Source organism: Ascaphus truei, chromosome 12 (assembly GCF_040206685.1).
Source record: "Ascaphus truei isolate aAscTru1 chromosome 12, aAscTru1.hap1, whole genome shotgun sequence".
In the NCBI taxonomy this organism is placed as follows: domain Eukaryota; kingdom Metazoa; phylum Chordata; class Amphibia; order Anura; family Ascaphidae; genus Ascaphus; species Ascaphus truei.
Genome location: NC_134494.1, coordinates 48,104,337 through 48,131,022, shown reverse-complemented (window position 1 = coordinate 48,131,022; position 26,686 = coordinate 48,104,337). Strand labels below are relative to the sequence as shown.

Here is a 26,686-nt window from a genome sequence, read left to right as displayed (position 1 = left end):
TGGCAATAGGAGGTTTCCACTGGATGTTGGATTTCTCATTTTGCTACATTGCATTTATCTGACTGGGATTCTTTACACCTCCACCAGACTCCTATATCTGCTTATGGAGTCATATTAAGACTTGCTTAGGGTGCCCCCTGCTGTATTATCAACATTGTTCAGGTTAAGGAACTGCAGGATTTGCCTGTAATCCGTTTTGTTCCTTTCTCAGTGCACCCCACATGCTTTGAGTCCCATTCCTTCCCTCCTTGGGAGACCTCACTTTCTACCAGGAAGTAATACATTGAGAGTTACCTCTCGTTTTCAAGTATGTCCTGGGCACAGAGTTATAAAAAATACATGGTTACATTAAAAGAACAGGGTGATACAGTGAATTCACAGGAATTTCATGGACAGATAGAGTTGGAAAATTGGGTACAGGGGATAAAGGGCTTATGAGTTTCAGATAGAAATAGAGCAGCTTTAACATCACTTTAACATCAGCGAACGGCTGACACCCTTTGGCTGCCCTTCGGCTGCACCAAAGGCTGTGCACCTTTGGGGCAACGCAGATGTACACTGGGGTGGGTGAGATTGAATCTGATGCATCTGTGAACAAAAAATATATGCAAACATGCACCCTCATTGTTACAATGCACAGAAGCATCACACCTGAGGGTATTGCACTTTAGTGAATATACCCCATACATTGAAACAAAAAACTCACAGGTCAGAGAATGAACAGCTAGCACTGTATGTATACAGTATATAATAGTGCACACCAAAACAGTCACTAAAACTGGAGGGGCGATATATACTGTCTGCCCCCTGAGTTATCTCCATAAGTGACCCTCCTGATGCCAATTAGAACTGCATTAGGCAGTGAGGCATTTAAAGTGAGGTTTTTAAGTGATACAGTTAGACTACAGTTTGACTAGAGGTGACTGGGGACTGCTTTTCTCTGCAAACTCTTTAACTCAAGACAACAAATGGTAAGCTATTCAGATCACACTATGATCCCATGCTTGTTAGCCTGCATAGTTTAACCCCCCACCCCTTTACAACTTCTTTCACTGCAGCCTCTCCCAAAACTGACTGCACAAAACACTGAAACCCTGACTTGACCCTAGCATTGCAATGCAGCAAAACACATGACAAGGTACAGGTTCACCCCTGCTGTTTAGTCTGCACACACTCACTCTGCTCATAACAGCTCCATGCAACACTGCCTACCTCTGGCATCATGAACCTGCTATGTCTTCTAACTTTTTTCTTTCTCCTGGCCTCATGGAGATGTTACTCCCTCTATCCACTACAAACTCCTCCATCCTGGCCCGCACCCAACATCACCATACACCCTGGACTACTCAAAAGCCTTTCATTATCTATGGAATGTTGGTGTAGAACTCTAAAAACCAGCACACCAACCACTGCTCACTCTAATGGAAAACACCACAAATTTACAACTTGTAAACAACTACCCAAATTTCTTCTCATACTATTACTCTCTCTAGCAGGTGATATTGAAACTAACCCAGGTCCTCCCATTTCAGCTCTGCCCCATGCCCCTGAGAATTCCACCTTTAAATTCCAAAAAGGGCTATCTGTCGCCCATATAAACATCCGGAGCCTGCTGCCCAAACTAGACGAACTAAGGGCATGGTGCCTTATGCATAAACCCAAAGCCATCGTTCTTACAGAAACATGGCTATCCTCTAAAACCCCTGATGCAAATATCGCCATTCAGGGATACTCCATTTTTAGGAGAGATAGGTCAAAGAGAGGAGGAGGGGTGTTATTTTATATTGCAGACACCTTACAATTTACACTGCTACATTGCCCACCAAGTCCACCCTCTTTTGAAACTCTAGTTGGCAAAATCTGCCTCCCCTTTTCTAAGCCCATCTTGCTTGCTGGCATCTACCGCCCCCCTAAAGCCCCTCTACAATCCTTGACTGATATCACCCAATTTCTTGCCTCCATTTCCTCTCTGAATGAGAAGAGTGAGCTGCTAGTTCTTGGGGATTTCAACTTCAATTGGCTTGACCCTAAAAACCACAAAATCCAGATACAACTCAAGTCACTTAACCTATCGCAACTCATTTCCCAACCGACACGAATAAACCTGAAGTCGCATAATCATTCCTTGCTAGACTGGATTCTCTCCTCAAACCCCAGCAGAATCCAATCCTCTGGCATCCTTCCTGACATTTTCAGTGACCATGCAATAGTGTAATGTGTAAGGAAAATTAAACCGCCCCATTCAAGCCCCAAAGTTCTCCTCACTAGAACATTTAAAAACTTTAACCCACAACAGTTTCTGGATGACCTTACCAACTGCCCATGGCACAGAATCGATTTAATCCCCGACCCTGACTCAGCGCTCGACTATTTCCAATCCGAGTTCTTAAAACTCTGCGATACCCATGCTCCACTACGCAAAATAAGGGTACGGGGGGCCCACCTTCCATGGGTTACACCTGACCTTATAGCACTCTACCAGTTCAGGGATGCCTTGTGGAAAAGCTACAAAGTAACTGGCACTACCAAGGATCTCAATCACTACAGATGCCTGCGGAACGTGTGCACAAGGCAAACAAGGCATGCAAAAGCACAATATTACTCTGACAATCTCCTCCAGAATACATCAAACCCAGCTAATTTCTGGAAGGTTATCAACAATATATTCCAGCCTCCTAACCATCAACAACCAAGTAATATCACTAAGGGGGATATTACTCTGACAAACCCCACTGACATTGCAAATGCATTCAATGATTACTTTGTGGGGTGTGCCACTAACTTATTAGCGAAACGCAGCACAAACCCCAAACCTGAATCTCATCCTGGGAGTACCCCTATAGTCCCACCCCCTCCCAACACTGCCCACAATTTTCAATTTAGCCCAGTATCTGAAGAGGAGATTACACAAGCGCTCCTCAAACTAAAACTAAGCAGCCAATGTGGACCCGACTTACTACAATCTAGGTTCCTACGACTTGGTGCCCCAGCCATTGCCAAACCAATTGCGTCCATAGTCAACTCTATCCTGTCTGCAGGCCATATCCCTAAGACCTGGAAAACTGCCAGAGTTGTCCCAATCTTCAAAAGTGGGGACAAAAACACTGTCTCAAACTACAGGCCAATCTCACTTCTCCCAATTCTATCCAAAGTTATGGGAAAATGTGTCCACTCCCAATTAAGCGATTTCTACACCAAGACAAATTTCCCTAGCCAATTCCAGTCTGGGTTTCGTCCCAAACACTCCACCGTAACTACCCTGCTAAAAGTTTGCAATGAAATCCAGTGTGGAATGGAACGGGGACAACTCACTGGTGCAGTATTCCTAGATTTTGCAAAGGCTTTTGACACAGTTGATCATGCTATCCTGCTTAACAAACTCCAGAGCTCTGGAATAGGGAAACATGCTTTAAACTGGTTTCAGTCCTACCTATCAGGAAGATCCCAACATGTGTCCATCTCAGGCTCTAACTCCAACCCCCTGGATATCACTTGTGGTGTCCCGCAAGGCTCTGTTCTGGGGCCCCTACTCTTCTCAGTGTTCATTAATGATCTTCCCACAGCTTGTAAGGAAGCCTCAATACACATGTATGCAGATGACACAATCCTGTATGCACACAGCCATAGCCTCTCTGACCTTCAACACATACTTCAGTCTGACTTTTTGAGACTCGAAAACTGGATTTCCCAAAACAAACTGTTTTTAAACACTGACAAGACTGTAACAATGGTATTTGGGACCAAGACTAAATTTGTAAAGCTTCCAGTGACTGAGCTCCTGATTAGAACCAACGCTAAAACCACCCTAACACCTGTCACTTGTTTTAAATACCTGGGCTTATGGTTTGACTCCCACTTAACATTCGGGATGCACATTGATACCCTGACAACCAAGACCTATGCCAAACTAGGGGTACTTTACAGGAACAAATCCTCCCTAAGTCTCCTGGTCAGAAAGCATATTGCACAGCAGATGCTAATGCCAATTATTGACTATGGAGACATAGTATATGGCTCGGCTCCTCAAACCCACCTTAGCAAACTTGACACCCTCTACAATTCAATTTGTCGTTTTGTTCTCCAATGCAACTACAACACACATCACTGCGAAATGCTCAAAGAACTAGATTGGTCATCACTAGAGTCTAGGCGCAAAGTTCACCTTTCCTGTCTCACCCTCAAATACTTTCTGGGCAAGCTACCCAGCTACCTGAACAAGCTCCTCACCCCTACCACATGCAGTACCTATCACCTGAGATCAGACTCCAAAAGACTATTCATGGTCCCAAGACTCAACAAAGTATCCGGACGTTCCTCCTTCTCCTTCCGTGCACCCCAAAACTGGAACAACCTACCAGAGACTCTCATATCCACCACCAGCTTAAGTTCTTTCAAATCTAAGGCTGTCTCACACTTTAACCTGGTCTGTAACTGTTTCATACGCTCATAATATATATTTTCTTTAACTGTGCATGCAATGTCTTGTATATAATGTATACCCTGTTCATTTATGTAACTGTATTTGTAACCATGTATTATTTGTTTTACTCTGTGCCCAGGACATACTTGAAAACGAGAGGTAACTCTCAATGTATTACTTCCTGGTAAAATATTTTATAAATAAATAAATAAATAAATAATATGGAACTGCCGGTACCCCATTCCCACGGCTAATATAACTCTGTTCCTGCCCATTCCTTCTCCACTATGGCCCTGTGTAGACAGTAAATTGCCACGCATTGGGGAGGGATTTAGGGGTACCAGGTGTCCAGTATTGGACTGGACTGTCTTGTATTTGGACACTCTGTCCCGTAAAATGCAGAGGTGATACTTGACATGTATGTGTATACCAGTATTACGTCTCTGGACATAGTGACCTGACCGGCTTGGGGAACCGCAGAATTTCCCTGAGCAGGGAGAGAGCAGGGCTGCTGCTAGGAGGCTGGGCAGCTTACTCCACCCTGGTTGGCTGCTGCTGGGTAATGCAGCCAATCAGAACAAGGTGGCAGGAGCCTGGGGGTGAGGCCAAGGAGAGGAGGAAACATCATGGAGCGGAGAGACGTGAGATGGGTGTGTGTGGCCCGAGCACATCGCAACTTTCACCATTGTGTCCAGTATTTTTGGAGAAGCTACCTGGCAACCCTAGAGGAATTGCAGAACCCTGTGGCAGTGCGGGGTTGAAGTGAAACATACTACAAAGTATCTAGCAACGTTTGATTCACAGGGTAACATAGACAGGAGATAAGGCAAAAAGGGGCTATGTATCACATCTGATGGTGCCCTGAACATCAAAAGATGCTTTTTGGACATGTTTCACAGAGTATCAGGTTAGTTTAACCATCTGCATACACCTGGCAATAGCTTAAAGTGTTAGATAAATACTAGAGGAAGAGAGCTATAACAAGGCGTGCGGCACCTAGGTTTTCATGTCAGTGCGTCGTTTTGTTTTCTGTTTTACATGTAGAAAAAACCCTTCCAGGAATTAAGTAAACTTTCCAGCCACAAAGTGACATTGACCTGGATGGAATAGATCTGTGAAGTCAGACCCTCTCGGCATGGGCAGAAGGAAGGGATTGCTCACTGTGCAGACTAACACTGTGACGCAAACAGAACAGACCCATGGAGTCTGTCCCGATCATCACACAGTGGCACACAGTGGCACACAGTGACACACAGTGGCACACAGTGACACAGTGGCACACAGTGACACACAGTGACACACAGTAACACAGTGGCACACAGTGACACACAGTGACACACAGTGACACACAGTGACACACAGTAACACACAGTGACACACAGTGACACACAGTGACACACAGTAACACACAGTGGCACACAGTGACACACAGTGACACACAGTGACACACAGTGTCACATAGTGACACACAGTAACACACAGTGACACACAGTGACACACAGTGACACACAGTAACACACAGTGGCACACAGTGACACAGACACTGACAATGATTTCTGCACTTCCCATGCGCGGCTGTGGAGAATATTTATGGCCTGGTCTGTATTAAAGAAAACTTTTTCACCTCGCAGGGAGTAAGAAGCTGATTCATCAGGGGGATATCGCTATACGGCTCAGTCGCAGTGCTCTGGGCTGCCCGGGGAGAGGCTGCTTCTGGCCTAAGTCCAGTGCGGGAACTGTCCATGTGCCATACACCCTTTCACCTGACTACAGTAAGTGAATAAATAAACTGCTTTAAAACCTCCGCCCGTATTTTTATTTTTCAGTATATATCACAGCCAATGAATGTATATAACAATCATAGTATTATTATATATAGTGCCACACCCATTCTTGGGGGTAGATTTTTTTTATATAATCCTCATCAGATCCCTGGTGAACAGCACCAGATCTAATCTACACAAGCTGGATCAATGTGCCCATTGCACAATGGTGTGTCCCCTTTCTCTAGTTTTGTGTTATTGAGTCAGCTCTCAACGGATGGTGGAAAAGAAGCAATGCTGTATTATTTACATTATTGTCATAGCAACAGAAGAATATGACTGATGTTTTCATACTGTATTTGGACCCTTTTGTGTCTCTGAAGCCTCCTAATGTCCCTATAAGATTGTGAGACCTTTTAACTAACCAACATGGGAGTTCTTCATAGTTTTAGTCATACATCTGACTGTCTGTTCGCCAGCTGTATTGTAGGTTACAAAGTAACTGAAGAAGGAAGAACTTACTGTAGGAGTTCTTAAAAACCTGGGCACATCTAGACCGTGGGAGAACTCTGTCTTGTTGGTCCATTCGCAGGTATCACAATCCTAAAGTTAACAACCCTATCCGTCACAGAGAACTAAATAATAGGGATAGTGTGATCCTGAACCTCTTCTGTTGGTTCTCTCCAGCGGCTGCTGACTCTGCAATCATCTATTCGGCCATCCAGGAGTACATCACCCTGACCTGCATTCGCTTTGTGGGACGGAACACAGAGACAGACTACATCCAGATCCGCTCCATTGACGGGTAGGTACCAACTGCCTGGCAAAGGGACACCACCTCCCCCCCCCCCGAAACATTGTGTGCACTTTTCTCTGCACTCTACAAATATAGATAAAGATGGCGGACATGGCCTGGTTGACTATACCCTGTGTGCAGTGATTCTTTGAACCGTCTTAGGGGGGTTCAGGGGCCCCAAACAGGTTACCAGTGTCCATATGCTTAGCTTCGCTGAAGCAATAGATAGTGTAGGGCTTATTAAGAATACTGATTCAAGCCTTACTGCGGAAGGAAACAGAGATCATCACATCTGGGCTACAGAGTTCATGGAAAGGTATAAGGAAAGAGAGGCATGCACCGCAAGGTGTGTACTGTATGTCTCATGCTATACACAGATACAGTCACAGTTACCATTATAATTAGACAGCTGAGGAAGTGACATTCCCAGGGGGTTAAGTGCATTGTTGCAAACGATATAAATCTCCAAATTTGGGAGGTGTTTAAGGATCTCTGCACAGTCACAGCACCAAGCAGTGCTGGGCTACAAAACAAGTGAACACAAATAATGCTGAGACACCCACCCACCTCCCCCTAGGTGCTGGTCCTATCTGGGCAGGATTGGAGGGGCTCAGGATCTGTCACTGCTGAGTACCGGCTGCATATCCAAAGGCATCGTGCAGCACGAGCTGAATCACGTGCTGGGCTTCATCCATGAGCACACGAGGAGTGACCGTGACAGCTACGTGGACATCAAGTGGACGCACATCCCAGATGGTAAACCGCACACGTACGAGGGCCGCAGATCGTCCGCAGACTCAACCTTAGATTAAAACCTACCTGTGTAGAGCAGAGTTACAGTAGCCACATTGGGGAAATGCAGATTCATTTTCAGGTTGTGATACCTGTCAACGGACCAATATTTTGAGTGAACAAACCTAGGCATTTAAAGATCAATATATACAGTGCCTATATCAAATGCAAACAACATACAGGCATACCCCGCATTAACGTACGCAATGGGACCGGAGCATGTATGTAAAGCGAAATGTGAAGCACTACCTTTTCCCCACTTATCGATGCATGTACTGTACTGCAATCGTCATATACGTGCATAACTGATGTAAATAACGCATGTGTAACAGGCGCTATAGTCTCCCCGCTTGCGCACAGCTTCGGTACAGGTAGGGAGACGGTATTACTGTTCAGGACGTGCTGACAGGCGCATGCGTGAGCTGCCGTTTGCCTATTGGGTGATATGTCCTTACTCGCGAGTGTACTTAAAGTGAGTGTCCTTAAACCGGGGTATGCCTGTATACATATAGCATATACAAATGAGTATGATACGTCTTTACCATATGCTGATTTGAATAAACTGGATCAGTCTGAAGTATATCTGTATGAAAAGCAAATTCATACTATACTTATATACCAGGCTGTGCAGAATGATGTCACTATATGTATTGTAATTATGTTTACAGCCTTTGTGAGCAACTTTGAGAAGTCTGCGCCTGAGACCAATAACCTGGCCTTGCAGTATGACTACACGTCTGTCATGCACTACGGCCGGTGAGTGGTTACTGAACATGTGTGTGCGACGCGTGGGAAGAGGTCCTCTCGCCGCGGTGCACACGCAGCGTCACACAGCGGACTCCTGGTAACATCACCGGCTTGGTGGGGATTCTTGACCCAGGGAGAGGAGGGTAAAGTTGAGGGGGCGGTCTGTGTTAGGCAGGGGTGGCCAACTCCAGTCCTCAAAGGCCACCAGTAGGTCAGGCTTTCGGGATATCCCTGCTTCAGCACAGGTGGCTCAATCAATGGCTCAGATGAAAACTGAGCCACTGATTGAGTAGGGTGTCCAGATTTACAAAAGTAAAAACCGGGACACATTAAAAAAATATTTATAAAACAAATGACATCATCAACTGCGCTTTATGTCTCCTTTATGTCTCTCCGCCCGTCTCACACACACAGCTTATTCTTTCTCCCCATCCCTCCATTCTCGTTCCCATCCCCGTTCCCCCCATCCCCGTTCCACCCCATCCCCGTTCCCCCACCCATTCCTCCATTCTCGTACCACCCTTCCCATTCTGTCTCTCTCCCCATTCTGTGTCTCTCTCTCTCCCCCATTCTCTGTGTGTGTCTCTCCCCCATTCTCTGTGTCTCTCTCTCTTCCCAATTCTCTGTGTCTCTCTCTCTCCCCATTCTCTGTTTGTCTCTCTCTCTCTCCCTCATTCTCTGTGTGTCTCTCTCTCTCCATTCTCTGTGTCTCTCTCTCTCCCCCATTCTCTGTGTGTCTCTCCCCCATTCTCCGTCTCTCTCTCTCTCCCCCATTATCTGTGTGTGTCTCTCTCCCCATTCTCTGTGTCTCTCTCTCTCCCCCATTCTCTGTGTGTCTCTCTCTCTCTCCCTCATTCTCTGTGTGTCTCTCTCTCCCCATTCTCTGTCTCTCTCTCTCTCCCCCATTCTCTGTGTGTCTCTCTCTCCCCCCCCATTCTCTGTGTCTCTCTCTCCCCATTCTCTGTGTCTCTCTCTCCCCCATTCTCTGTGTGTCTCTCTTTCTCCCCCATTCTCTGTGTGTCTCTCCCCCATTCTCTGTATGTCTCTCCCTCCCCATTATCTGTGTCTCTCTCCCCATTCTCTGTGTCTCTCTCTCTCCCCATTCTCTGTGTGTCTCTCTCTCTCCCTCATTCTCTGTGTCTCTCTCTCCCATTCTCCGTGTCTCTCTCTCCCCCATTCTCTGTATGTCTCTCTCTCCCCCATTCTCTGTGTGTGTCTCTCCCTCCCCCATTATCTGTGTGTCTCTCCCCCATTCTCTGAGTATGTCTCGCTCTCCCATTCTCTGTGTTTCTCTCTCCCCTCCATTCCGTTTCTCTCTCCCCCATTCTCTGTGTCTCTCTCTCCCCATGCCATGTGTGTCTCTTTCTATAGTGAGTGAATGTGTGTGTGTCTCTCTTTCCCCATGCTGTGTGTGTGTGTCACTTTGGAACGTGCGGGGGGAGGGGGTCAGAGGGGGAGTCATCTTGAGTCCTGGCAGCAGACACCGAAAGCTCTCACTGCTGGGGCTCCGCTGGCACTAACCCCGCCCCACCCTCTGCAGGTAACCCCGCCCCCACCCTCTGCAGCTAATCCCATCCCAACCCTCTGCAGCTAACCTCGCCCCCACCCTCTGCAGCTGCAGTCAGACCCAGCCTCCTGCTCTCTTCCCTGCCAGCATTCTTGCTCTCTACTGCCCCCCCTGCTCTGATGGTCAAAATCGGGACAGCCACAAAAAAACGGGACATTTTAAAGAATGTCGGGCAGCCGGGACAGACATTAAAAAAACGCGACTTTCCCGGCTAAACCAGGACATCTGGTCACCATATGATTGAGCCACCTGTGATGAATCAGGGATATCCTGCAAACCTGACTTGTTGGTGGCTTGTGCAGACTGGAGTTGAGCAGTCCTGTTGTAAGGCTTCAGTACCAAAAAAAATCCAAGAGGGGTTTAGTAGGTACTGAAAGATAGCTCTGCAATGTGCTGCAGGATCTTAAACATTACTCTGCAACACGTTGCAGGACCAGACAGACCATTCCACTTTTCCCTCATTCATTGTTCCTTGTGCCTCTATTTCTCTAGATACGCCTTCACCAATGTCCCTGGACAGGTCACCATCGTCCCCAAGCCTGACAGCACTGTCACCATTGGGCAGAGGTACGGACTGAGCAGCCTGGACGTTGTGAAGATAAACCGGCTCTATCAGTGTGGTGAGGGACAGCTTAAGCTGGGAGTTTTGCAGTTGTCGCTGTAATTTACAGCTACAAAAAGAATTGTCGTTGTCGGGGGAGCATTGGACGGATAAAGACAGCTCTGTTTTGTGATTTGCTTCCATCTCTGAGATTTCCAGGCCTGTATTTCCTATCGAGAGTAGAGGGTAAAAACACAGGACCTATAACCGAGAGCTACTATACAAATGTATAGGCAATAAGGCAATACACAAGTTGAGTAACAGTATGGTAGTGTCCACCACTGGATGACTGTTTAGTAACAACAGTAAAGTAATCTGTGATAGACTTTTAACCACAAGAGGCCTGAAAACTAGTATGATATGTAACACCCTTTCCCTATGGGAAATAGTGGTTATTAAGGGTAACGGGTGCTACCTGTTAGATTTACAGAAGGCCTGAGCCTCCGCTCCTGGGGAGCCTGGGGTGATGGTGTGTTCTCTCTCTCTCTCTCTGGTGCAGCGCCTCCACCTATGTAGATCCTGCGTAGCAGGATGGCTCCTCATAAGAACTTGTTTACCTTTAGGGAATACCCCAATAACACACTCACAACCGGGTATATAATAACTCCTTTACTGTGGTCCCACAGTAGGCCCAAATATTACCCACTGACACAATACACAATAATAACAATAATAACAATAGGATCGGTCCTGGGGTAGCTAGCCCCAATAATATCTAGGGTGCTTGGGCACCTATACCCCAGTGTCTGGCAAACAACCCTTCACAATGTGTGTATGAGGGCAGAGCTACCTTCCCCCTTGTGGTGGTGCACAGATACCTTCCTGGTTAAAGGCCTAACAAGGGAATATTCCAGGTGAAGAAGAGTCAATGGCAGGGTCCCACGTCGTGAGGTCTCCAACAGCAGCCCCTCACGCCTCACCTCCGGATGCTGTATGGCGACACGGCCCGCTGTGGGAACATCCCCCTGCACTCTGATCCTGCTCCGCTGCACTCACTAACTACAGGGATCTCCTTAACTATATGGCCAGCCCTGCACACTTTGCTAAGGTGAAGGAACTACCTGTGGCCTAGAGGTGGATGCCTCAGGCCTAGTCCGGGAGCTTGACGGGCTCCACGGACACTACCTCACTCGTTCCAGGCTCTGGATCAACTGGCAAAGTCACCTTGGTCCCGCGGAGGAAATCCTGTTTCTCAGGACCTCTCCTTCCAGCGGTGCCAAAAACAAGATGGCCGCCACAACACGAATTGTAATAGTCTGTGGCCGACGCAACTTTGCTGCTTCTCCTGAGCAATGGAGCTGATCTCCCCCCTGGAGGTAAGAAGAGTGATCCCTGCTACAGATATAACATTTCCAACAATATATATCGTCCCCTTCTTCTCCTACCATTCACTTGAAATGATATAACTGAACTTACATCTCACCATTCCCTATGTATCATGGCCACATTATTTTCATCCTCCAAGCCAAGATCAAGTACTCGCTGGAGCAATACAGCAGCTGGTAGGGAACCTAAGCCAGTCGTCCCCGGTGCACCACCGTACGTTGAATGCTTTCTCCAGAGAGTTGCCAACACCTGCAGGGGAAGAGCCGTTCGAGGAGTGGAAGGACCATACCCTACAAGTATTAGAAGAGTGGTCCTGCTCTGAAGCTGAAAAGCGGCAGCAGATAATGGAATGTTTAAAACCCACGGCGTCCACAACAGTGTGAAGGCACCAGGAGCAGACTGCGGACATCACGGCGCAGATGCTAGTCGACTTTTTAGCTCCTTTACACCCACCAGTCTATCACTAAGGTTACTTATCCATAATAATACAGCTCTACGGAATATATTGTCGTGGTATAAATAACAATAAGAAATAAAGGGGGCGGGGGAAGGGGGGATTAATGATCGAATTGCTGCACTAATTCACCAGGGTAATGGATAAGAAATCCTACTGATAGACTGGACCACACAAGACCCGGGACCCTAAGGTGTGAGGGGCTTGTGTTGGAGACCCTGCAACGTGGGACACAGTTGCTGTTCTTGCTCCTGCTGGAAGTGTGGCCTGGATGGACCTTAAGCCAGGAAGGTATTGTGAACTAACGCAAAGGGAGAGAGTAGTGATGCCCTCACACACATTTGGAGGGATTTGCTCGCAGGACACTGAGTCTCAGGTGGCCGAGTATCCTAGGTACTATTTGGGGCTAGCTACCCCTGGACTATTGTTGTTACTATTGTATTACAGTGCATTGTGTTGTAAGTGTCATGTTATGCTTTCTGTGGGACCACAGTAACGGAGTTATATTTTATTGATTGTGAGTGTGTTATTGGAGTATACCCTAGGTATACGAGTCCTATGAAGAGTCAATCCTGTAACCCCAGGATCCTCATAGGTGGAGGCGCTGCGCCATATAGAGATATACAGAACACATAGTCACCCCAGGATCCCTATGAGCGGAGGCTCAGGCCTTCTGTACATCCAACAGGTAGCACCAGTACCGTAGCAGCTGCTGATTCCCGTGGGGTGGGGGAATACCTGTTACTCATGTATCACTTTATTGTAAGCATAAACAGTAATGAAAAAGTAACATAGTGGGACAGGGTGGCCAGGGAGCTGACATACATCTCAAAAGGCTCAGAATAAGTGCGTGAATCCCATTAATGAGTCAAGCGAGATTATAATGCTCAATACCAATGACACTGTGTTTGAAGCAGGGAAACCTGGTTCAATTCCCGGTGTCGGCTCCTTGTGATCTTGGACAAGTCACTTTATCTCCCTGTACCTCAAACACTAAAATCATAGATTGTAAGCTCACCTAAGCAGGGGCTGTGTCTGCAATAATCATTTGTGCTGATACCACGCGCTGAACTGTAATAGTGAAGCACTTTGAGTCCCATTGGGAGAAAAGTACAATATGAAATAAAGTTATTATTATTATTATTTTCTCCCATGGGTTTTACAGTCCAGCACCTGGGAACGTGCTTACTTATTAGTATATCTTGATGGTGTACAGACCCCCTGTGACCTTATTCTGCGGCGGTCCTCTTTTCCGTTCCAGATGTGTGCAGCGCTCTGCTTTCTGATCCTTCGGGAACGCTGAGCTCTGAGTATAAAAATCCTGTTCCATTGAAAAAATCGAACTGCGTCTGGCTGATTCGGGTCCCTGCTAACAAGGTGAGACGTCTCCATGCTCTGGCCCTCAACCCACACAAACAGAAGAGTTATGGGGAAGTCTCCATGCTCTGGCCCTCAACCCACACAAACAGAAGAGTTATGGGGAAGTCTCCACGCTCTGGCCCTCACCCCACACATACAGAAGAGTTATGGGGAAGTCTCCACGCTCTGGCCCTCACCCCACACAAACAGAAGAGTTATGGGGAAGTCTCCATGCTCTGGCCCTCACCACACACAAACAGAAGAGTTATGGAGAAGTCTCCACGCTCTGACCCTCACCCCACACAAACAGAAGAGTTATGGGGAAGTCTCCACGCTCTGGCCCACACCCCACACAAACAGAAGAGTTATGGGGAAGTCTCCACGCTCTGGCCCTCACCCCACACATACAGAAGAGTTATGGGGAAGTCTCCATGCTCTGGCCCTCACCACACACAAACAGAAGAGTTATGGAGAAGTCTCCACGCTCTGACCCTCACCCCACACAAACAGAAGAGTTATGGGGCAGTCTCCACGCTCTGGCCCACACCCCACACAAACAGAAGAGTTATGGGGAAGTCTCCACGCTCTGACCCTCACCGCACACAAACAGAAGAGTTATGGGGAAGTCTCCACGCTCTGGCCCTCACCCCACACATACAGAAGAGTTATGGGGAAGTCTCCATGCTCTGGCCCTCACCCCACACATACAGAAGAGTTATGGGGAAGTCTCCACGCTCTGGCCCTCACCCCACACAAACAGAAAAGTTATGGGGAAGTCTCCACGCTCTGGCCCTCACCCCACACATACAGAAGAGTTATGGGGAAGTCTCCACGCTCTGGCCCTCACCTCACACAAACAGAAGAGTTATGGGGAAGTCTCCACGCTCTGGCCCTCACCCCACACAAACAGAAGAGTTATGGGGAAGTCTCCACGCTCTGGCCCTCACCCCACAAATACAGAAGAGTTATGGGGAAGTCTCCACACTCTGGCCCTCACCTCACACATACAGAAGAGTTATGGGGAAGTCTCCACGCTCTGGCCCTCACCCCACACAAACAGAAGAGTTATGGGGAAGTCTCCACCCTCTGACCCTCACCCCACACAAACAGAAGAGTTATGGGGAAGTCTCCACGCTCTGGCCCTCACCCCACACAAACAGAAGAGTTATGGGGAAGTCTCCACGCTCTGGCCCTCACCCCACACAAACTGAAGAGTTATGGGGAAGTCTCCACGCTCTGACCCTCACCCCACACAAACAGAAGAGTTATGGGGAAGTCTCCCCACTCTGGCCCTCACCCCACACAAACAGAAGAGTTATGGGGAAGTCTCCACGCTCTGTCCCTCACCCCACACATACAGAAGAGTTATGGGGAAGTCTCCACGCTCTGGCCCTCACCCCACACATACAGAAGAGTTATGGGGAAGTCTCCATGCTCTGGCCCTCACCCCACACAAACAGAAGAGTTATGGGAAAGTCTCCACACTCTGGCCCTCACCCCACACAAACAGAAGAGTTATGGGGGAGTCTCCACGCTCTGACCCTCATCCCACACATACAGAAGAGTTATGGGGAAGTCTCCACGCTTTGGCCCTCACCCCACACATACAGAAAGTTATGGGGAAGTTTCCACGCTCTGGCCCTAACCCCACACAAACAGAAGAGTTATGGGGAAGTGTCCACGCTCTGGACCTCACCCCACACAAACAGAAGAGTTATGGGGAAGTCTCCACGCTTTGGCCCTCACCCCACACAAACAGAAGAGTTATGGGGAAGTCTCCACGCTCTGACCCTCACCCCACATATACAGAAGAGTTATGGGGAAGTCTCCACACTCTGGCCCTCACCCCACACAAACAGAAGAGTTATGGGGATGTCTCAACGCTCTGGCCCACACCCAACACAAACAGAAGAGTTATGGGGAAGTTTCCACGCTCTTACCCACACCCCACACCAACAGAAGAGTTATAGGGAAGTCTCCACGCTCTGGCCCTCACCCCACACAAATAGAAGAGTTATGGGGAAGTCTCCACGCTCTGGCCCTCACCCCACACAAACAGAAGAGTTATGGGGAAGTCTCCACGCTCTGGCCCTCACCCCACACAAATAGAAGAGTTATGGGGAAGTCTCCATGCTCTGCCCTCACCCCCACAAACAGAAGAGTTATGGGGAAGTCTCCATGCTCTGGCCATCACCCCACACAAACAGAAGAGTTATGGGGAAGTCTCCACGCTCTGACCCTCACCCCACACATACAGAAGAGTTATGGGGAAGTCTCCACACTCTGGCCCTCACCCCACAGAAGAGTTATGGGGAAGTCTCCACGCTCTGGCCCACACCCCACACATACAGAAGAGTTATGGGGAAGTCTCCACGCTCTGGCCCACACCCCACACAAACAGAAGAGTTATGGGGAAGTCTCCACGCTCTGGACCTCACCCCACAGAAGAGTTATGGGAAAGTCTCCACGCTCTGGCCCTCACCCCCACAAACAGAAGAGTTATGGGGAAGTCTCCACGCTCTGGCCCTCACCCCACACAAACAGAAGAGTTATGGGGAAGTCTCCACGCTCTGGCCCTCACCCCACACAAACAGAAGAGTTATGGGGAAGTCTCCATGCCCTGGCCCACACCCCACACAAACAGAAGGGTTATGGGGGAGTCTCCACGCTCTGGCCCTCACCCCCACAAACAGAAGAGTTATGGGGAAGTCTCAACGCTCTGCCCTAACCCCACACATACAGAAGAGTTATGGGGAAGTCTCCACGCTCTGGCCCTCACCCCACACATACAGAAGAGTTATGGGGAAGTCTCCACGCTCTGGCCCTCACCCCACACAAACAGAAGAGTTATGGGGAAGTCTCCACGCTCTGGCCCACACCCCACACAAACAGAAGGGTTATGGGGAAGTCTCCACGCTCTGGCCCTCACCCCACACATACAGAAGAGTTATGGGGAAGTCTCCACGCTCTGGCCCTCACCCCCACAAACAGAAGAGTTATGGGGAAGTCTCAACGCTCTGCCCTAACCCCACACATACAGAAGAGTTATGGGGAAGTCTCCACGCTCTGGCCCTCACCCCACACATACAGAAGAGTTATGGGGAAGTCTCCATGCTCTGGCCCACACCCCACACAAACAGAAGAGTTATGGGGAAGTCTCCACGCTCTGGCCCTCACCCCACACATACAGAAGAGTTATGGGGAAGTCTCCACGCTCTGACCCTCACCCCCACACAAACAGAAGAGTTATGGGGAAGTCTCCACGCTCTGGCCCTCACCCCACACAAACAGAAGAGTTATGGGGGAGTCTCCACGCTCTGACCCTCACCCCACACAAACAGAAGAGTTATGGGAAAGTCTCCACGCTCTGGCCCTCACCCCACACAAACAGAAGAGTTATGGGGAAGTCTCCACGATCTGGCCCTCACCCCACACATACAGAAGAGTTATGGGGAAGTCTCAACGCTCTGACCCTCACCCCACACAAACAGAAGAGTTATGGGGAAGTCTCCACATTTGTATATTGCTGAAATACAATCACATGTATCATTTACAACAGATTCTGTGCAGCGGTGTAACTAGGTGTTTTAGCGTTCGGGGCAGGTGAGCACTGTACTGTTTCCTAATTACCCTGATCACTGCAGCTCTTGCGGGATGCTCAGATACTCAGTACTCAGATACGAGACGTGTACATTATTTATTATAATGCTGTTTGCTCTTTAAACTTTGGGGCCTAATTTGCATCTTGTCTAAACACATTTTAAATGTGTAACCCAGGGGTCCTCAACTCAGTCCTCAAAACCCCCAAACAGGTCAGGTTTTCAGGATATCCCTGCCTCAGCACAGGTGGCTCAATCAGTCCCTGTCTCAGCACAGGTGGCTCAATCAGAGGTTCGGTCTTCGACTGAGCCTCTGATTGAGCCACCTGTGCTGAAGCAGGGATATCCTGAAAATCTGACTTGTTTGGGGGGGTTGTGGAGCACCCTTGGTGTAACCCCTTAATAGCCAGAGGGACCTGCAATGCATTGCAGAACAGTCGCCTGTGACCCCAAAGGGGGTTTAAGCAAAGAGTAAAAGTACTAGACTTAGTCCCAGGCCCACAGAGGTTTGTTATTGACTTAACGAGGCGTTACCCTGAGATAACCCAAGTGCTAAAGCGTATCTTCAAAGCTCATTATCGCAGCTCTAGGTGCTGTTTTCGGACAGAAAGCGCATTGCATTAAAGCAGCAGGACAGGTTTTATTTATTTACATTTTTTTTCTTTACAAAATAAGGCGGTGCCTATAGTGCCGTCGATGGTGACTGCGACACGAGGGGTGACGTCACCCGTCGGCATCGCCATTGGCGACAGTTATATTTCGACGGGCGTCGTCGTCGCGGGTTTCCGGCCATTTGATTGGTTCAAGAGCCATCACGTGAGGCGACAGCCCTGGAAAAATCTAATTTTGCCGGCTACCAGTTTTCGCGACGTCGCTCTGTCGCACGCACTATAAGCACACGCGGCGGCGGCAATGCATTTGTTTTCGGGCGATGTCGCGTCGCCGTTGTTGACACTATAAGTGCAGCCTAAAGCAGGGGGTCTCAGAGCTGATCCGCGCTAATCTGGGCTCCAGGGACCCCCTGCTTCTCCCGATACTTACCTCCGTACAGGGGTGCTGGTATCTCTGTGCAGTTTAAAGCCCCCAGCCATGTGGGCCAATAAGAAGCCACACCGGATGACATCACGGCTTCCTATTGGCCTGTGTGACGCGGGACATTTAAACACTGCCATTATGTTAGGCACACTATTTCCCTGCCTGCAGAGATCCCGGCACCCCTACGGAGGTAAATATCTCTGGAAGCAGGGGGTCCCGGAGCTGAAATTAACACAGTTCACACCGGAGACCTCCAGCTTCAATTGTGTAATAAAAAGAATGAAAGAAATCAAACCTGTATTGCTGAATTAACAATAACAGCTGTCACTGCCTCTCTCTCTCTCCTCTCTTTTTCTCCCTCTCTGACCCCCTCTTTCTCTACCTCTCTTCCCCCTCTCTCTCTCCCTCAACCCCCTCTCTCTCTCTCCCTCCCCCTCTCTCTCCCTCCCCCTCTCTCTCCCTCCCTCTATCTCTCTCTCACCCTCCCTCCCTCTCTCTCTCCCTCCCTCCCTCTCTCTCTCCCTCCCCCCCTCTCTCTCTCTCCTTCCCCCCTCTCTCCCCCTCTCCCCTCTCTCCCCCTCCCTCTCTCTCCCTCCCCCCTCTATCTCTCTCTCCCCTCTCTCCCCCTCCCCCCTCCCTCTCTCTCTCCCCCTCTCTCCACCTCTCCCCGTCTCTTGCCCTCTCCCCCCCCTCCCTCTCTCCCTCCCTCTCCCCTCCCTCTCTCCCTCCCTCTCTCCCCCCTCTCTCCCCCCTCTCTCCCCCTCTCTCTCTACCTCTCCCCCTCTCTCCCCCTCTCACCCCCCTCTCTCTCTCCCTCCCTCTCTCCCCCACTCTTACCCTCTCTCCCTTGCTGGTTTTGCATGTTTAACTGGAACCTTTCTCTGACAGGTGTTCCTGCAGTTTGATGCTTTTGGTGCCTCCGCAGGCTGCACCTCTGACTATATTAAAGTTTATGATGGAGCTAGCAGGACGTCCCCTCTGTTACTGGACAGGACGTGTGGGAAAGGGCAGCCCCCTCCACTGGTGGCCTCTGGAAGCCTGATGTTGGTTGAGTTTGTGAGCGATGGCGTTTCCGGCTTCGCAGCTTCTTACCGCACAGGTAGATTATTAGCGTTTGTTATTGTTGGCTTTACCACCAACATATTCCGGGGGGTACAGAGAATTGATCATCACATAAAAAGAATAACAAATACGTAGAGATGGGCGAATAGTTTTATGCGACTTCAGAACCAGAGCGGATCGGCCGGTTACTTTCAGGGTTGCCACCTCTCCGGGTTTGACCCGGAGACTCCGGGTTTCGGGCACTTACATCAGGTTGCCGTTGTCAATCTCCGGGAGGCGCGGGGTGCGGTGTGGCGCAGCAGCGTCTCCGGCATTCTCCGTGATTTTCCTGCAATTCCCCCTTCAACTGCAGTTAACATGGCGGCGCGGGACACCATGATGCTACGCGGTGGCACGTTGCCATGGCAATGCGGCGTCATTTGACGCCGCACAGCCATGTTCAGTGCAGTTGGAGGGGGAATTACAGCAGGATGCCGGGAGGCGCCGCCGCCGCAGCACGCCGCCAAGCAAGGCTTCTCTTTCCCCTCCGGGTTGGCCTTCAGTAGAAGGCGGCAACGCTGGTTCCTTTAGGCAGCGGGTATCAGCGGATCAATGGCACAAAGGGCGATTTGAGTTTTGAGGATTCTTTATTATTAGTATTACTAATATACTCCGCGGATTCTGCAACCTGCGGAAGAATGTGTAGCGTCCAAGCCACGGATTCTGCTGAGTCCACACGTGAATCACCACGGAATGAAACCGCCCAAATCTGTGTGCGGATTGTACACTGCGAAGCGGAGTTTGGGGGATAACATCAGCAAAAATCGTGGAAACGGATTTGGGCAAATTCGTCCGTCAATACAAATGCGGACAAAGAGGGAAATGAGAGCCCTGCTCCTGGGAGCTGACAATCTAGAGCAGTATTGGTCAACTCCAGTCCTCAAGGGCCACCAACAAGTAAGGGTTTAAGGATACCCCTGCTTCAGCATACATGGCTCAATCAGTGGCTCAATCGTTGACTGAGCCACCTGTGCTGAAGCAGTGATATCTTTAAATCCTAACGTATCGGTGGCCCTCGAGGACTAGTGTTGGCCACTCCGGCTCTAGAGGGATCTGCTGAAGCATCTCGGCCAATTATCTGAGGGATGTTAGAGACGGGCAAACTCATCGAAATTCTGTTTGGAACAAAAAGTTCAAAAATAGTTCAGTTGTGCCAGAGAATCTATTTTTGAGGGGGGTAAAGGGGATTTACCCTTTTTTTTTCTCAAAAATTTCAAGGGTTGTTGTTATTTTCAGAACTTTTTTGTAGAACTTGTGTTATCGAAAGATTTTTTTCTTTTTTGGAACTTTTGATATTTTTAGACCATTTGTAACTTTCTAAGAAATTACACAAAATATATATATATTTTTTTTTTTTTGCAAATGTTTTGAAAATGTGGAGAAAAATTTTTTTGGGAGCAAATTCGAACTTTGGTTAGCCGTGTGGGGGGCTTTACCTGTGGCCAAAGACTTTGGCCCCCCGCCGCAGCTTGCTTCCCCAATGCAGAGGGAGAAATGTAGCTTCTCATGCTCCCTCAGCTGCTTAATGACCACGCGCTGATACCTACTGCCCTGCTCCCCTCCCGTGCCCAGTGTAAGGGGCAGGATGGGATAGTATTCACCAGCACGGCAGCATTAGGAAGCTGGCTAGGTCAGGGAAAGCTCCTACCCGAGGCTACAATGTCCCTTCTGCCTGTGCACGTATATAAGTAACTTATATTGAGGGTTTAAGGGCTGTACATGCGGACCTTGTAGTACATGCGGACCTTGTAGTACATCATGTTGCCGAACACTGCTCTACAGCCAGGGATGCTCAACTCCTGTCCTCAAGACCCCCCAACAGGTCAGGTTTTAAGGATATCCCAGCTTCAGCAAAGGTGGCTTAATCAGTGGCTCAGTCAAAGACTGCTCCACCTGTGCTGAAGCAGAGTCTGATTGGTTCAATCAGTCCCTGCACAGCACAGGTGGCTCAATCAGTCCCTGCACAGCACAGGTGGCTCAATCAGTCCCTGCTTCAGCACATGTAGCTCAATCAGTGGCTCAGTCTTTGACTGTGCCACCTATGCTGAAGCAGGAGTATCCATCAAGCGGCCGTTTAAAATATATACTTTTTTTTCCCCATTCAATACGTGCATCAATACAAGCTGCGCACTGACAAGTGATTGGCTAAGCTGCAGATCGATCCGTTCTCCTGTAATCGACTGTAATCCATCGCTTGCTCGGGGCTATTTAGTTCCGTTCTTGCACAGAATTTTGGGAAATGTAGTTCCTAGAATATGATTGACGGGGCAGTTACTAGATACAATTGGTGCACTGCTAGAGAGAGGGCGGGGCTCGAGAGACAGAGCCTATCAGAAGGGGAAGAGGGCTGTCACTTTGGAAATGCTTCCTACATTAGAAACATTAAAAATGCCTTTAAAACATTCTTTTTTTTTTTTTTTTTTAAAGTGCTACAAGTATTTTCTCATAGTATTTATTAAAAAAAACACACACATGTAGGTAGGATATTGTTTGAACTGCTCCTTTAATACCTGACCTGTTGGGGGAGTCTTGGGGACTGGCATGGAGCACCCCTGCCCTAAAGCATACACATGATGCATACATGAAATTGTGACATATCCCTTTTTTACATTGTATTCATCAATGTTGTTACCTATTCCAACAGGTAAAAAGAGTCCATATTAACATTACCTGCTTGAGTCCAATGTATCGTGCACTGGTTAAAACGGGCTCAGGAATGCTATGAGGGATTATTACACTTGGCTTATTACAAAGCCACAATACTCTCTACTTCTTCATTTTTGCCTTTCAAGTAAAATGTGGGGGAACGTTAACCGCCCTGAACAGAACCCTGACATCTCCCGGATATTCCATGGGGTACCCACCCTCCATTGACTGCACGTGGACCATTGTTGCTTCTCCTGCGTACAGAGTAAGTGGAAGCTGTATGGCTAGGACCCTGTCTGTGGTGTACACTGGGGCTCAAAGTTGGAACTTTGTAGTGCATTTCCAGCCCTTCCCGTGCTAGAATGGTAATTGCACGGCAGTTGTACAAACATTTGGGGGGGGGGGGGATTTCGGTTATAAAATGACGTGTCTCTGTGTATATTTTTTCTCTCACATAAGTCACAATTATTCCAGTAAAATGACATTCAGCCCCATATTTGCTATGGTAGTGCTACTCTAAGACACCTCCCAGCGCGTCTTGGTAAATCTAGCCCATTCAAGGGCATGATCTGTAAGATGTCTTCAGGCCTGAATGGTGTCTCCTGTAGTAACACCGTTTAGTAAACATTGCCCATTCAAGTAAATAAGCTGTAATGTGCCTTCCAGCACGGGTACATCATGGTGTCGTCATTAGATCCATGCGTGCTCTATCTCACTGAGTTGGGCCCTTGGTCTCCACATCTGGAAATCTCCATACCTTCTTCCTACGATGTTGCTCTCTTGCAGGTGTTGCTGAATATGACCTCTTTCGCTCTGGAGACCTCCCGTAACTGCATTTATGATTACGTGTCCCTCCTGGATGGATCTCGGCCTGGCCCCTCGAACCCACAGAAGTTCTGTGGTACCAGGACAGTCCCAGTGCTGATCTCCTCGGTGAGCTGGCTCCTGCTGCAGTTCCACACTGATAGGTCTGTGCAGAATATCGGCTTCCGAGGGAAGTTCACCTGGGGTGAGTAAAGGGGGCCGGGGAATAAAGCATCGGAACCAAGGCTCCTATCTAAAATGCCGTGAGGATGCAGTGCTGGGGAGATGTTCTTTGGCACGGGGAAGCAGCCTTCCGGCATATTGTGTTATAAGGACATAAGAGAGGAGAGTTATGCAGGGCATATTTTTTTTTATAACTCGCGTTTCTTATTGTGTATTTGGTGATGCGGTAGTCACCCCTCAATCATGCGAGGACTGCCATTACCAAGCTAACCATTAATGATGCTGAGGGTCAACAAAATGCCAAATAATTATTGATCCCTTGTTGCAGTGGTTAAGGTGGCAGCGGTTGGGGTGGCAGCAGTTGGGGTGGCAGTGATTGAGTTGGCAGTGGTGGTAATGGTTGAGGTGACAGTGGTTGAGGTGGCAGTGGTTGGGGTGGCAGTGGTTGAGGTGGCAGTGGTTGAGGTGGCAGTGGTTGAGGTGGGAGTGGTTGAAGTGGCAGTGGTTGAGGTGGCAGCATTTGGGTGGCAGTGGTTGAGGTGGCAGTGGTTGAGGGGCAGTGGTTGAGGTGGCAGTGGTTGAGGTGGCAGTGGTTGGGGTGGCAGCAGTTGGGGTGGCAGTGGTTGAGTTGGCAGTGGTGGTAATGGTTGAGATGACAGTGGTTGAGGTGGTAGTGGTTGGGGTGGCAGTGGTTGGGGTGGCAGTGGTGGCAGTGGTTGGGGTGGCAGTGGTGGCAAGGGTTGAGATGGCAGTGGTTGAGGTGGCGGTGGTTGAGGTGGCTGTGGTTGAGGTGGCAGCATTTGGGGTGGCAGTGGTTGAGGTGGCAGTGGTTGGGGTGGCAGCAGTTGGGGTGGCAGTGGTTGAGTTGGCAGTGGTGGTAATGGTTGAGATGACAGTGGTTGAGGTGGTAGTGGTTGGGGTGGCAGTGGTTGGGGTGGCAGTGGTGGCAGTGGTTGGGGTGGCAGTGGTGGCAAGGGTTGAGATGGCAGTGGTTGAGGTGGCGGTGGTTGAGGTGGCTGTGGTTGAGGTGGGAGTGGTTGATGTGGCAGCATTTGGGGTGGCAGTGGTTGAGGTGGCAGTGGTTGAGGGGGCAGTAGTTGAGATGGCAGTGGTGGCAATGGTTGAGATGGCAGTGGTTGAGGGGGCAGTGGTGGCAATGGTTGAGATGGCAGTGGTTGAGGGGGCAGTGGTGGCAATGGTTGAGGTGGCAGTAGTTGAGGGGGCAGCGGTGGCAATGGTTGAAGTGGCAGTGGTTGGGGTGGCAGTGGTGGCAATGGTTGAGATGGCAGTGGTTGAGGTGGCAGTGGTTCAATTTTTTTAAATGTTACACAGTAGCACACCCCGCAAAGTAATCATTGAATGCATTTGCAATGTCAGTGGGATTTGTCAGAGTAATATCCCCCTTAGTGATATTACTTGGTTGTTGATGGTTAGAAGGCTGGAATATGTTGTTGATAACCTTCCAGAAGTTAGCTGGGTTTGATGTGTTCTGGAGGAGATGGTCAGAGTAATATTGTACTTTTGCGTGCCTTGTTTGCCTTGTGCACATGTTCCGCAGGCATCTGTAGTGATTGAGATCCTTGGTAGTGCCAGTTACTTTGTAGCTTTTCCACAAGTAACCCCTAAAGTGGTAGAGAGCTATAAGGTCAGTTGTAACCCACAGAAGGTGCGTCCCCCGTACTCTTATTCTGCGTAGTGGTGCATGGGTATCACAGAGTTTTAAGAACTCGGATTGGAAATAGTTGAGCGCAGAATCGGGGGTCAGGAATTAAGTTGATTCTGCACCAAGTGCAGCTGGTGAGGTCAGCCAGAAACTGTTGTGGGTTAAAGTTTCTAGATATTCTAGTGAGGAGAACTTTAGGGCTTGATTGGGGTGGTCTGATTTTCCTTACACAGAACAGTATTGCATGGTCACTGAAAATGCCAGGAAGGATGCCAGAGGATTGGATTCTGCTCCATTTCAAGATCCAATCATTTCAATTTAGTATTATCTATTTCCATGTTTTTGTTTTTTTTTAATTCTTGAAGATAAACAAATTATTTTACCTCTAATTACCGCTTTAAGGCGCCCCACACATTAGAAGTAGAAGTGTCTTCCGGCCTATTTAAATCAAAGTATGAAATTATATCCTTTCTAATCTCCTCTTTAATATTTTTGTCTAGAAGTAAATTAAAACCCAATTTCCAGTCAAATGTCTCTGGTGAAACCGGAAAATGTTTCAACAAAACCGATAAGGGAGCCTGGTCTGAGACTGAGATACAATCTATATTCGCATGTCTTATATGTGACGCTTGACTGGATATATGATCGCTCCTGGAGTAGGTATCATGAAAAGAAGATTAAAATGTATAATCTCTACCTGTAGGATTTAACATACGCCATGAAACAATTATACCCAATTGTTTTAATTCTCTCTCTGATTGTCCAGCTTCTGAGTTCTCTTGTGGCACTCGACAGAGATCTTTCCATCAATGCATCGAAAGCTAAATTAAAGTCCTCGCAACAGATAGCGATCCCTTCCATAATGGGAGGACGGTCATGAAAAAAATTATACTGATTAGTGTTGGGAGCGTAAATATTAATTATAGTAATAATTTCCCCAAAACACATGCCCCTTAATCATTAAATATCTACCCTCCTTATCCTTTTTCTTCTTTTTGAAGTTGGATGGGAATATTTTTTTTTAAGCTAAATGGCGACTTCTCTTCTTTTAGACGATGCAGAGGAGAAATATTGAGTGGGATATTTCCTATTATTAAGAAAATATTCTCCTTTAGCGGTAAAATGAGTTTCCTGTAAGCATACTATAACCGATTTTCAATCCAAAAATAACCTCATAAATCTCCTTTTTCTGGGACTACTGAGGCTTTTAATGTTAAAGGATGTTATTTTAGACATAAATCAAAATACATTACATTTTTAAAGCAGTCTGAAAAAGATAAAAGATGCCTATACCGCTAACAGTTCACAAAGTTCTCACATTTGAAACATATATATCGTGATAGAAGCGCATCAAAAAAAATAATTCTTGTCAACAACAAAACCCAATAACAATAATTAAAAATAGCTACATAAACCCCCAGCAGCAGCTATCTCTATCCTCAAAGGAGAAGATAAGAGAAAATGGAACAAACTCTGACCCATGCCTGAAGAGGCAAGTAGAGAATCTCTCTCTAAGGGCTGGGACCCGCTGCGCCCGGTGGCGCGGGCGGCCGCGTTAGCGCTACTCGCCATTGCCTTGTAGCCTCGCGATCCGGTCCCAGTCCCTCCTCACTGCCAGCTGACTACGTACTGTGACGCGTCAGCCAGCAGGGGATACCAGAGAATTGTGTTCCCGTGCGGCGACGCGTCACATGGTACGCGAGTCAGCCAATGGGGAGGAGGGGAGGGAAGGAGCTAGATGGGAGGCGCCTTGGGCTGGGAGCAGGGAAGGAGCTGCAGGTTAAAGTGTGTGTGTGTATATGTATGTATGTGTGTGTATGTATGTGTATA

The 26,686-nt window shown here is 48.4% G+C and overlaps 1 protein-coding gene across 1 annotated transcript in view; it reads left to right on the top strand.

Moving 5' to 3' along the window:
- Positions 1-26,686, top strand: part of LOC142463876 (astacin-like metalloendopeptidase) — a 34,521-nt gene that overhangs the window by 3,431 nt on the left and 4,404 nt on the right. The window contains exons 4-12 of the mRNA XM_075566693.1: positions 6,052-6,192; positions 6,871-6,988; positions 7,557-7,735; positions 8,440-8,527; positions 10,578-10,705; positions 13,728-13,843; positions 19,348-19,558; positions 22,353-22,471; positions 22,993-23,215. Of these exons, the coding sequence (XP_075422808.1) occupies positions 6,052-6,192; positions 6,871-6,988; positions 7,557-7,735; positions 8,440-8,527; positions 10,578-10,705; positions 13,728-13,843; positions 19,348-19,558; positions 22,353-22,471; positions 22,993-23,215 (1,323 nt within the window). The remainder of the gene's footprint in view (positions 1-6,051; positions 6,193-6,870; positions 6,989-7,556; positions 7,736-8,439; positions 8,528-10,577; positions 10,706-13,727; positions 13,844-19,347; positions 19,559-22,352; positions 22,472-22,992; positions 23,216-26,686) is intronic.